At 37.6% G+C, this 12,316-nt stretch overlaps 1 protein-coding gene across 1 annotated transcript in view; it reads left to right on the top strand.

The window, feature by feature from the left end:
* Window positions 1-12,316, top strand: part of LOC140153266 (triokinase/FMN cyclase-like) — a 93,217-nt gene that overhangs the window by 54,326 nt on the left and 26,575 nt on the right. The window contains exons 3-6 of the mRNA XM_072175969.1: window positions 6,821-6,931; window positions 7,718-7,902; window positions 8,282-8,360; window positions 10,308-10,432. Coding sequence (XP_072032070.1) covers window positions 6,821-6,931; window positions 7,718-7,902; window positions 8,282-8,360; window positions 10,308-10,432 — 500 coding nt within the window. The remainder of the gene's footprint in view (window positions 1-6,820; window positions 6,932-7,717; window positions 7,903-8,281; window positions 8,361-10,307; window positions 10,433-12,316) is intronic.

The raw sequence follows: 12,316 nt of genomic DNA, 5'->3' as shown, positions 1-12,316 counted from the left end.
TAGTCTGTCTAGAAGGCCCGCAGCTGGACTCATGATCGGAGGGTTTTAAAGGGATATTCGGAAATTTTGATTTGAACAAGTTTTTCTACACATTTAATTTTCTGAAGACCCTACACGAGGGAAAATCATTTTGATATGTCCACTCACATGTCCGCTCTTGGGCCCAGCTAGCTCTGCTCTGTGAGTCTTGATCAGGCTGATAACATCACAAAGGAAAAATGCTCCGAAACTGGCCCGTTAGGCCTATAGGGCCTAGATATGCATGGAGACCCTGCTCTGGTTTAATATGTGTAGCATTTTTGTAGCACATGCACAAGGGGAGTAGGATATTAAAAGGGCATTTCGTGATCCACAGCCTCATCCCCCTACTTTTCTATCTGGCTACTTGCAGATTAATTCGTTTAGCAAAAATATCGTCAAATTTTAATTTCGTTCTGGTATAGGCCTACCAGCACGAAATTACAACAGTGGCCTATGGGACAGTAGGCCTATAATACACATAGTCATGCATAACTCGCTAACACAAAATCGGAATCAACTGAAATTTTGAGAATAGGCCTAAGCTTTTTTCGTGGAAATCTACTGAAAAATGAAATAAAAAGTGGATGCTATGATCACGAAATACTCCTTAAAAGGACACTAACAAGTCCGGATGTCCGACCGCTATACTATAATAGTCTGTGCTGTACTGTGCTGTGCTGCACTATGCATGGTCTCGATATCTATTTTAGACTGTATAATGATGGCTCCCTTTTTAATTTTGGTATATTAAAGAAACATTGGTGTTTGGGCTGTTTGTTTGTTTGTTTTTTCAAGTTTCTTTTCCCCTAACTGGAGCCAAAATTGCATTAAAAAACCATGAAACATTGTTCAAAATACAATTACATTTAGCTAAAAATCTGTGTTTCGGGCATAAAAAATTCCCTTGGAATTTTTTTATAGGCCTAAATAGACCTAGGCCCTATAGCCCACTTTCAGATTCTCGTAGGCACATCCCTACCAAGACTAAGCTTGAGCGCCCCCCCTGGTCCAAGAGCCCCTGCTTGAATCCCAATTGTAATTGTCTTTTATTTGAGCTTTTATTGTTTTATTAAGTTTTAGGCCCTATATCAAGCATGGATAAAATAGTCAGACCCATCACAGCCCATTAGGCTAAGTTGGTGCGCACTTAAAAAATAATATGACTCAACCAAAAACAAGAAGACATCAAATTTGAGTAGGCTTAGTGTGTAAGAGCAGAGAAGATGTCTTTTATTACATCTTCTCTGGTAAGAGCTATAAATGAAAAATATTACCAGATCATATAATTTTCACAAAACTTTCCGATTTGTCAAAATAAACATTAATATTGTTGCAACTTTCACTTGGTATTTTGATGTTAAATGTTGGCATACATATACATACCATGCACATGAAGTCAAAATAAATACATCCTACAAATTTCACAGTGACAAAATCTGTGAATGTGCCTTTAAGAATAAGAGGTTTCTTGACAGACTAAATGCTTACTTTGACCAGCTGGAACCGCCCGGACAATCACACGGTGTAAACAAGATACGCGCCAATCGATCCGTGTTCAACGTATAATGACGTAGTCTATATTTGATTGCTCAAGCATTGAGAAATGGGTAGGCCCTAACCAGGCCCGTAGCCAGGTTTTTTTTTTTTTTTTTTTTTTGTAGGGGGTGTGATTTTGAAAAAGTGGACTTTTTTCCAAGGGGGGGGGGGCAAATCTGTGGTAAGTTGACTTTCTCCCCAAATTTAGACCTTTTTACCAAAAAGGTTTAAAAAAAAAATTTTGGCTTCGCTGGGGCTCGCTTACGCTCACAGATTCTTAAATTTTTGTTGAACTTTTTGTATACTTTTGCAAATTTGGGGTGGGGGTGCCCTAACCCTGAAATTAGGAACCAAAATTTATGATTTTTCTTAATTTATAACGACCATGGGTTTTTAAAAACTATTCCTTATTTGTCATTCATTTGACACCCTGGGGGTCAAACTAGGTCCTAGATAACATTGACCCACCATAGATCCATCATGACACCCTCGGACCAACCATATTTTATAGCATCTCTTAACCCCATGACACAATATGCAATTTGATTAGGGGAAAGCTATTCATCCATTTCAGAGGAAGGATGTAAATTAAATGGAACAGCCTATTTTGTGGCCATTTCAGAGGGAGTATGTAAATTAAATGGAACAGCCAATGGGTATGTAATTTAACTGGAATAGCCTTAAAGTTGATGTCATCTATATTAAAATTACGCTATTCTCTGTGGATCTGTTTAGTCCTACGTGTATGGGGTGGGTGTTAGTAACAATATAATTCTCAGGTGCAATCTGTACAAACTCTGAGCCCTGAAGCGGCTTAATTTGATGAGAAACGACCGGCCCTTTGTTTTAACATTTGGGGCCCATAGTATTTGACTTATGAGGCTCATGAACATATATTGAAGTATAATCTCAGGTGCTCTCAGTAGACTCAAGATGGGCACTGTAGCTGCTTTATTTACTGAGTAACGGCCGGCCCTATGTTTTAGCGTTTGGGGAACCTGGGCCCATATTATGTGACATATGGGGCTCACATGTACATATAACCGGGACATATAACAATATAATTCTCAAGTGCAATCGTATTGAAGATATGGATTTTTTTCCCAAAACACAAAAAAAAATTAGGTCTTTTGGGAAAAAAAGCCATATCTTCAATATCAAAGGTCAAAATTTTCAATTGATCGTCGGCTTTTCCTCCCAGCTACATACACTTTAAGAATATATCATTAGATTTATAAAATTTATTTCGAGGACTGGTAATGTTATATATCAAAAATTTGAAAATTATCAAATTTTAATAATTTGTCATAAAATTTGTATTATATCGTGAATTTCAAAAAATGAAAAGTATTTGATATCAGAAAGACATGCAATTCGATACGTCTGAGGTGCTCTCATGTCCCACAAAAATACTGTCGAACGCCATAAACACTCTCCCCTCTCAAGTGCAATCTGTGTACAAACTCTGAGTTCTGAAGCTGCTTTATTTGATGAGAAACGGTCGGCCCTTTGTTTTAACATTTGGGGCCCTGGGGCCCATAATATTTTACTTATGGGGCTCATGTACATATGTTGAAGCATAATTCTCAAGTGCTATCAGTACACCCAAGCTGGACATTGTAGCTGCTTTATTTACTACAATTATAGAAATTATAAAAAGTCGCCCAATTGGACGGAAAATGTGTAAAAAGTGAAAGTGCAAGTCACAAGCTTTAATTAAATGTAGGTTGCACTTAAAATAAAGAAATTGTATAAAGTCTCCTCCCAGGGGAGGCGTCTAGTCTCTCTTACTCTCCATAGGTTGCTGTTGTCAGTCTCTCTTATTCACAGCGAGGCTATGCAATATGATTAGGGGAAAACTATTCCAGAGGGAGTATGTAAATTAAATGGAACAGCCAATGGGTATGTAATTTAACTGGAATAGCCTTAACGTTGATGTCATCTACATATATTATAATTACTTCTCTGTGGATCTCTTTAGTCCTACGTGTATGGGGTGGGTGTTAGTAACAATATAATTTTCAGGTGCAATCTGTGTACAAACTCTGAGCCCTGAAGCTGCTTAATTTGATGAGAAACGACCGGCCCTTTGTTTTAACATTTGGGGCCCTGGGGCCCATAGTATTTGGCTTATGAGGCTCATGAACATATATTGAAGTATAATTCTCTAGTGCTCTCAGTAGACTCAAGCTGGGCACTGTAGGTGCTTTATTTACTGAGTAATGGCCGGCCCTATGTTTTAGCGTTTGGGGCCCTGGGGCTCATATTATGTGACATATGGGGCTCACATGTACATATAAAATATAATTCTCAGGTGCAATCTGTGTACAAACTCTGAAAGCTGCTTAATTTGATGAGAAACGGCCGGCCCTTTGTTTTAACATTTGGGGCCCTGGGGCCCATAATATTTGACTTATGGGGCTCATTTACATATGTTGAAGTATAATTCTCAAGTGTTATCAGTACACTTAAGCTGGGCATTGTAGCTGCTTTATTTACTGAGTAACGGCCGGCCCTATGTTTTAGCGCTTAGGGCCCTGGGGCCCATATTATGTGACATATGGGAGTTATATATACATATGACAATATAATACTAAAGACCTATCTGTGTACCAAATCTGAACCCTGTGGCTACTTTATTTGCCGAGAAACGGCCCGGCCCTTTGTTTTAACATTTGGGCCCCTGAGGCCCATAGCCTTGTACATCTGAGGCCAAAATGGACAAAAGGCACATCTACGACTTAGGCCCCATACATATGCAACTTATGAGCCCTAGTGATCTTGTACTTTTAGAGCTAGGCTTGTCAATCTGTTGCACCATATTTTAACATTTGGGCCCTTGGGGCCCACAATATATAACATATGGGGCTCTTGTATATTTGTAAATATAGAGTACCCCTAGGGCTATCAGTGTACCAACTCAGGGCCCTGAGGCTGCTTCATTTGATGAGAAATGGCGTGCTTTGTATTTTCACATTTGGGCCCCTGGGGCCCGTGACCTTTGACCTCTGGGGCCAAGATGGGCAAAAGGCACTTCTCGGGTAGGGCCCATAAGTGTACCACATATGGGCTCCAGGGCCTTTGTAGTTTTAGCGCTAGCCTTGACAGAATGATGTGTTTGATGGAAGAAAAGGAGAAGAAACCACAGGATGGGAAGATACCCTGCATGCTCTGCATACGGGTATAACCACAGGATGGGAAGATACCCTGCATGCTATTGCATGCGGGTATAAATAGCTTTTCTTATGGTTCAAATTTTAAGATTTCTTTAAAATCTATTAATGACAAGATAAAATACGGTTTGAAGATGACATTAATGATGAAAACTCAATTTTGGCCATGTAACACTTCAGTGATCCTGTGTGCATCCTTAATTTCGGGCCGCCCACTCCTCTACATCCCGAGGATGCTTTTCAATAATTTAAATTATACGGTGTCAAAAATTGCTATTCCTTGGTATGATAATTTATCTTACCATGTTGACTTATATTGTTTGTTAAGTCAACTGGACGTGACAAAATATCCTGCTATGTAGACATTAATTTGATGCTAAATTGACTTGGCATAATAATTTTGCCATGTTGACTTGTTTGTTCAGTTGTCTTGGCGAGATATTTTATATCGTCATGTTGACATAATGCTGATAATAAGTCGACATGGCAAGATAATTATCTTGTCAAGTTGTGTCACATAGACGCTTCCATTTCTATACATGCTTGATAAATGTTATTTGGATTTTTTTTTCCTGCTGGCCTTCCATACTAGCGAACAATTTTCCACACCTACAGAGTGTTTGTAATCAACCTACCGGACGGTATGACAATTGTCATGTTCTACGATAGCTGAAGATGACAGAGAGTCAGGTCTCTTAATCGATTCAACAACCATTCATACATATCACAATCATCATTGTCCTATTATCATGCGAATTTGCCCGTGGTAGGACAAAATATATTTAAATGAGAATAACAATGAGTAACGTCGTATTGCATACCCTATAATACCTGATCTGGTTTCTTGTGTTATTCAGATTTCTTTTGATCCTTGATGGTGTTGTATCACATTATGCTGTGTTTTTAAATAGGCCCTTAACACAATAAACAATTTCCATGAGAATCAAACAACTTGCTTTAATAAAAAAATAATATCACAATAGCACTGGATGTTTAAAATTATGTTATCCTTGATTAATGACAATAAATTGTTTAATAAAACATTGAACAAAAAAATCAGTTGGTCACCGGGTTTCGAACTCGGGATAGCGTATCTGGAGTCAAGCGCACTAACCATTAGGCCATGGACCTCTGCTGTAAATTACTGTGTCGGAATACAGCATTTATTATATAAATGGATGCGTCGTCCGATAAGAACAAAAGAATTGTGAAAAACTTGATTTTTTGGCGAATGGGGCTCAGAATTTGTATGTAGGGTATCCAGGAAACTGCTAGGGTATATTTGGAAGTGAATCTGAAAAAGTAGTGTGAAGGTGATAACCAGGTAGACCTGTAGCAGTGTCTAAAAATTCTGGATCAGTATGATTTGCAACTAAATTTCGCTATGAAATACCGCGTGAAATGGAAGCAAAAATATTTGTTTATTACGAACAATGATTGACTGTAGGATTGGTGGCCCTTTTGGAATTAATGAGTTGTCACGATATTAGACCTGGGACTGTAAATAACATTTAACATGGTTTTAGATACATTTTGTACCCAGCGAAAAATAACATCGAACAATAGAAGTCAAGTGTTTTAATGTTACGTGTAAATATAGTCTCGCGGGAGCATCTGTTATTAGTCTTCTTTATCAGTCTTTTTTTTTTAAACTTGCTGGTCACGGCTACCGCGTGACTCTAATAATTTGAGGAGAGAGAAACAAGAGTTTGAACTTGCACATCTATGCACAGAAATGGAGCACCTATTTGATATGCTGATCTTGCATACCTTCCGAATGTACCACTGAATCAGTGGTGGTGCCAGGAATTTCGGGAGGGGGGGGTGAATTTCGGTGGGATGAATTTCAGGGGGGACAAAATCAAGAATTTTGTGTGAAATTACAGCAAAAGTGGACATTTGTGTAATTTTGGGTTTTTACTGGGGGAGGGGACAACAGGGGAATAGTTCTGACTAGGGAATTTGCCCGTCATGCCACCACCACCACCCCCTAGGTGCTGCCACTGGTCTGAATGTGTATGAATATTTAGTACAGTTAAGATATTTAAAACAAGAAAGTATAATTTTTGCTTTTCTTTTTGGCCTTTCAGGATTTGTTGGCAAAGGAATGCTGAGTGGAGCCATTGCTGGTTCTGTGTTCGCATCACCTCCACCACACAGTATTCTAGCTGCTATCAGGGCAGTAGGCAAGGGAAACAAAGGTAATATATATCTGTATCTGTGTGACTCACTCAATGACTGAATTACTTACTGACTCGTTCACTCGCTCGCTCGTTTCCTCGCTCAACGACTCACCATACCTACCGGTAGACCCAATAGTCTGAAGAGTCATTAGTCCAGAAAGGGTTAAAGTTAAGGTTTAGGGCATTTTAGGCTAGGGATAAAGTTAGCTTTATGATTAGTGTAAGAGATAGGGGTAGGCAGAGGTAGGAGCTAATAAATAATCCGTACCCTAATTGTAAGCTTAGTGTTAAGGGGGTACTACACCCTGGCCAATTTTGTGCATATTTTTGCATTTTTTGCAAAAATTATAGCGCATTGGTGACAAGTAAGATATGTATATTATAGGGCAAGGACTACAACTGGTGAAGCATACCATATAGAGATTTAACTTGGTTGGATGGTCGTAAGGGGGCAGTCTTAAGATCGCATGTGATTTTTGTCGCAAAATATGCAAATGAGCTACCTCATTTGCATATTTTTTATTTTTAAAAACGTTTTTAGCTAGAATAGAAGGCTGACGCTGCGCCAAAACACGTATGTAAGTGTATAATTATTTAATGATAAATGAACTACCACTAAATGTTCCTGTCAGTCCTGCAGTGCAAAACTTCTCATGCAATTCCATCTTTAACATTACATTCAAATAATAATTACATTCTAAATTGGAACTGACACCAATTTTTTTCAGGAATATCTTGTTTAACATTTTAAGAACTTAAATTGATAAGTTTGGGTTTTTCTGTTTAAATTTGTGAAAACCTCAGCTGGAACACTGCTGATTGTGAAGAACTACACAGGTGATCGACTCAATTTTGGCATAGCAGCAGAAAGAGCTAAATCAGAAGGTATCAGGACTGAAATAGTAGTTGTGGGCGAAGATTGTGCACTTACCAGCAGTGACAAAAGTGCAGGTAGAAGGGGATTATGTGGCACTATTCTTATACATAAGGTAGGAACTGTCTAATTGAAATGAACTGTAATCTATATAGTCTGTCTCGTCTCAAGTTTAGAACCAGGGGTTTAGAGTAACGCCATGTTGAATTTCGCAGTGGCAGATTTTTGTGTAAATGTAATGCCGCGGGGTGTATACACACACGTAGAAGGGCAATTTGTTTGTACGCTGGCAACGCAATCACGTAAATGCACTGATTAGAATCTGCCACTGCAAATTCAATATGGCATTACTCTCAACTTAAGACAAGACACACTATAGCATCTATTAGGATTGTGTAATGTGTATGCATTGCTTAGCATGTGTAATCAACACATTTTTTAAAAAAAGAAATAACTCTGACCGGGTTTTTTTTGTATATGTGTTCTATATACAGATTGCTGGAAGTATGTCTGAAGAGGGTCGATCACTTGATGATATCCTGCTTGCTACTAGAGCTGCAGCAAGTGATATGGGTAAGCTCACTGGCTTAGTTATTAGTTAATATTTCAGTAGATTATCTATCAACAGAATAACAATATACACACATATAAAAGTCGCATATAAAATATCTACTGATGACTATTTAAATAATGAGCTCTCTGTCTGTCTCCCGGGGGGGGGGGGGGGGCTGGCACTGGTCATTGACAAGGGGGTATCAGTCTCAAAAAGCACCCTGACAAGTGCACATTCCTGCAAGTATTGACATTATTTTTACCCCCATTAAAACAAAGGTCGATAGTGACAAAAAGTACCTCAACAAAGAGTCCAGATCTTGCAAACTATGTTTATTTCTTGACTACCCATGTTTAGCCAGTTTATTCTCAAAATGAAGACAAAGGGAATCTGTACAAAGTAATAGCAGTGTCATTTGATGTAATGAGGTGATACAACATGTTGCAAAGGATTCTGGGAAGGGTAAGAGATCTTCTCTGCTACAGGTGCTTCTAGTTGTAAAATGTATATAAAATATAAAATACAAAAACATAAAAGGCTAACACTAAAATGATAACTTTAATTAAAGCATTTTTGAAAAGGCTTGGGAAATTAGAAGCAACTACATTAAAACACAGAAAGCATTAAATATTATACAACTACTTACATGTACAAGTTACAATTAACAACTTAATGTTCTCAGTGGTTAGAACATCGGACTCACTATCCGAAGGACCAAGGTTCAAGTCCCCTCACAGGCAAGGTATTGTCTGGAGTTTTTTTTCTGGCTTATCTCCCTAGATGCATGTTATGTTTCCATTGTAATTTCATGTTAAAATGTTCTAGTGTATGATGCATGTTTCTTCTTCCCTAAACTTATTTTACTTAAAAGATGAGACATTTTGAAAATGGCTTCTTCAAATGCCAAAAAGTAAACCAGAAAGCCCACATTTTGGATGGGATGGAGGATCAGCAGAAAGTGCTACTTTATACTTGTGGCATATAAACAAATCTTGTTTCCTGAATGCGAATTTAGAATCAAATTCAGCTGATTCAGTGTAAACATCCACCAAATGAATTAATTTATGCTAATCCGAGGTTGTCATTCAAAACAAGTCGATGATGACTTCTGTCCAATGTTAGCGGGATATGCTAGGCTGATGGCCAATTTGAATTATCAGAGTCAACCAAATCACTGTCATCAGCATGCTGGAGATGCATACAATCAAGTTTGATGGGCATGTTATCGACATATAACCATTATGACTTTTATAAGACTATGCAAGTATGTGCCCCTTGGGTTCCATAATAATGTATTGTATTATAAAGACTGACCACTGACATTGACATTGTGCAGGTGTCCTCTGTCAATGACCATAGCTCTTGGTCCCCAACAAACACACACTGATGAGAGATGCATGGGGATTCTAAGAAATGATGACTCAAACATGTTGATGACTATGTCTGCAGTTTATGTAAACAATAATATTGTCAATGACCTTCAACATCTTCAGGAGAAACATATATTGCTTTGTACTGAACATGGTATTCCTAGCCTATCAGCCCTTCAGCATATTATTAGGTTAAAATTAACAACTAAGTTGTGTGCGTTTTACCCCTTTGGAGAAAATTCATGCACATGGGATGGAAATGACAAGCCTTAGAATCTCCTTTATAGAAAACATACTATTCTGTGTGTATCAGCTTATTTATTTGTCAAGCTTCCCAATGAAATTATTGCTGCAAAAAGGTTACACCTGGAGTTTGCGCAGTTATTCCTTTTTAACTATTAAAGATACAGTTTATGAACCTTAAACTTTAATTTCAAATGAAATCGGGCCACTGAGATAACAGTGGAGGAGTATTGAGCTCCGTTATTAGTAACATATCATTCACGTTCATCGCTATGTATTGTGACCGACGATTTAATTGATGGAAACTGTTGATTTATAATGTTTGGTGTTTGTGGATTATTTGCATTATTGCAGGAACCATAGGGATATGTCTGTATCCTTGTAGTGTGCCAGGCTCAGGACCATCATTTACCCTAGGTCAGGATGAGATAGAATTAGGACTGGGAATTCATGGTGAAGCTGGTGTCAAGAGAATGAAGGTAAGATAGGGGATGTTATTTTCTTTAGAAGAGGTCTCTAAATATTTAAGTGACCATAATGAAATATTTTATGACCCCTTTAATTATTTTGGGCTGAAAATGGTTCTGATGCTCATTCTGCATGCACATCAAAACACAAGTTATTCAAACGGATCAAGAAATGTGTAAATATACCATTTATTGGTATCGAGCACTGTATAGCTGTCTGTGATACTTCTACTTCTTAAATATCCCGGGTATATATACATGTATAGTAGTTATTTATCAAAAAAAAATCCTGAGGGTGAAAAGGGGTAAAAGTTGGGTAGGGGTAGCCTTTCCCTTTCCCTCAAGCCCACCACGCCAAGTCCCATCCTTTTATACCAGATATAATTGTATAGTGTTCCAGAATAGTATGATTTTTTTCTTGTTTTACCCTCCTCCTGGCTTTAGCCATGAAGGGGTTATTATGATAATGTGATAGTGCATGTGGGTGCTTGTGTTGGTGTGGTATGTGTGTTCCATTTTGGTTAGGTTTATGCATTTTGGTTAGGTATTTGTGTTTTCTCAAAATAAATTGGTGTAAGGTAACTTAAATGATGTATCACACAATTTAATGTCTAAGGTCATCTGAGGTCGTCAAATAAGCATTAGCTCCCTCCTCCAAATAAAAGGTCTGTATGCCCTTTCAGCTCAAAATTGATTTGAGTCAGTAGGTCAATTTTGTTTTAAATTTTTTTTAAGATGATCCAAAAGTATTCCGTGGTATCTACAGCTTGCCATGGACCATTTGGTCAAAGAGAACACTTATTATTCTAGCTCGTTTGCAGACACAGGCTGTTGTGTAAGACTTTCAGCGTATAGTTCTTCTTGATCTTGGTCAGTAACAGTGAGGCAACTTTAACAGAATGTACATGAATTGTATGACTAAAAGTTCATCCAATAATTTGGGTGGAACATCCTATCTGGAACTCAGTGTGGTTGCAAAAGATGCCATTGCTTATCTTGGTTAGTATGTGAATATGTGTAAACTTCTATCCTTATTCCATAAATCTGCTTGTAATAATTCTTTGAGATGATTTAATTTGTGGTGGGTCTGAATTTGAAATACCAGGTACATGTAAGTATGCACTAAACAGTGTTTTAGCTACGATTTAGAAGATAAACTGCATGGGCTCAAAAAGAAACTTATAATTTTTCACAAGGTCATATCTTAAAATCCTGTCCATAAAAATGAACCAAAATTACACACAGAATTACTTTAACGCTCTACTCTAAACACATGTCAGTAACCAAGCAGTTGTCCAACTGACACAACAGCAAAATGCACTGACACTGAAAGCTTCCTGGATCTTGGTCAGTAACAGTGAGGCAACTTTAACAGAATGTACATGAATTGTATGACTAAAAGTTCATGCAATTCAAGAAATATAGCAATTAAAAAACATGCACCATTCATTATTGACATATTGAATATATTGGGTCTACACCTTTCACCAATATTTAGTGCTGAGAACTCCATCAAAGTGTTAAAAAGCTACATTTCCACTTTGAAAAAAAAAAGTGACTTTGATTTTTCAATTTTTGAGGTTGGTTGGGAAAGGGCAATCAAACTTTTTTAGGCCTTATGTAAGTTTCATTTTGGTTAGGTTTTGTTTTCTGTTTATTTTCACATTTATCCTATGAGTCTTTTCAAATTAGTAAAGCTGGATGGATTTTCCCAAGAGTTATTACCAATTTATCCAACTGTGATATAAAATTGGATCGGTTGAGCCCATATTTATTGGTTGAGCTATGAGTTTTAAAATATTGGACCGAGACGTAGTCAAGTCCAATATTTTACATCTCATAGCGAGACCAATAAATATTGACCGTAAAGCATCCAATTTTATCATTATTATGTTT

This window comes from Amphiura filiformis, chromosome 5 (genome assembly GCF_039555335.1).
Source record: "Amphiura filiformis chromosome 5, Afil_fr2py, whole genome shotgun sequence".
NCBI classification, from domain to species: Eukaryota; Metazoa; Echinodermata; class Ophiuroidea; order Amphilepidida; family Amphiuridae; genus Amphiura; species Amphiura filiformis.
The sequence above is the reverse complement of the archived record's forward strand: the minus strand, read 5'-3'. Positions and strand labels throughout refer to the sequence as shown.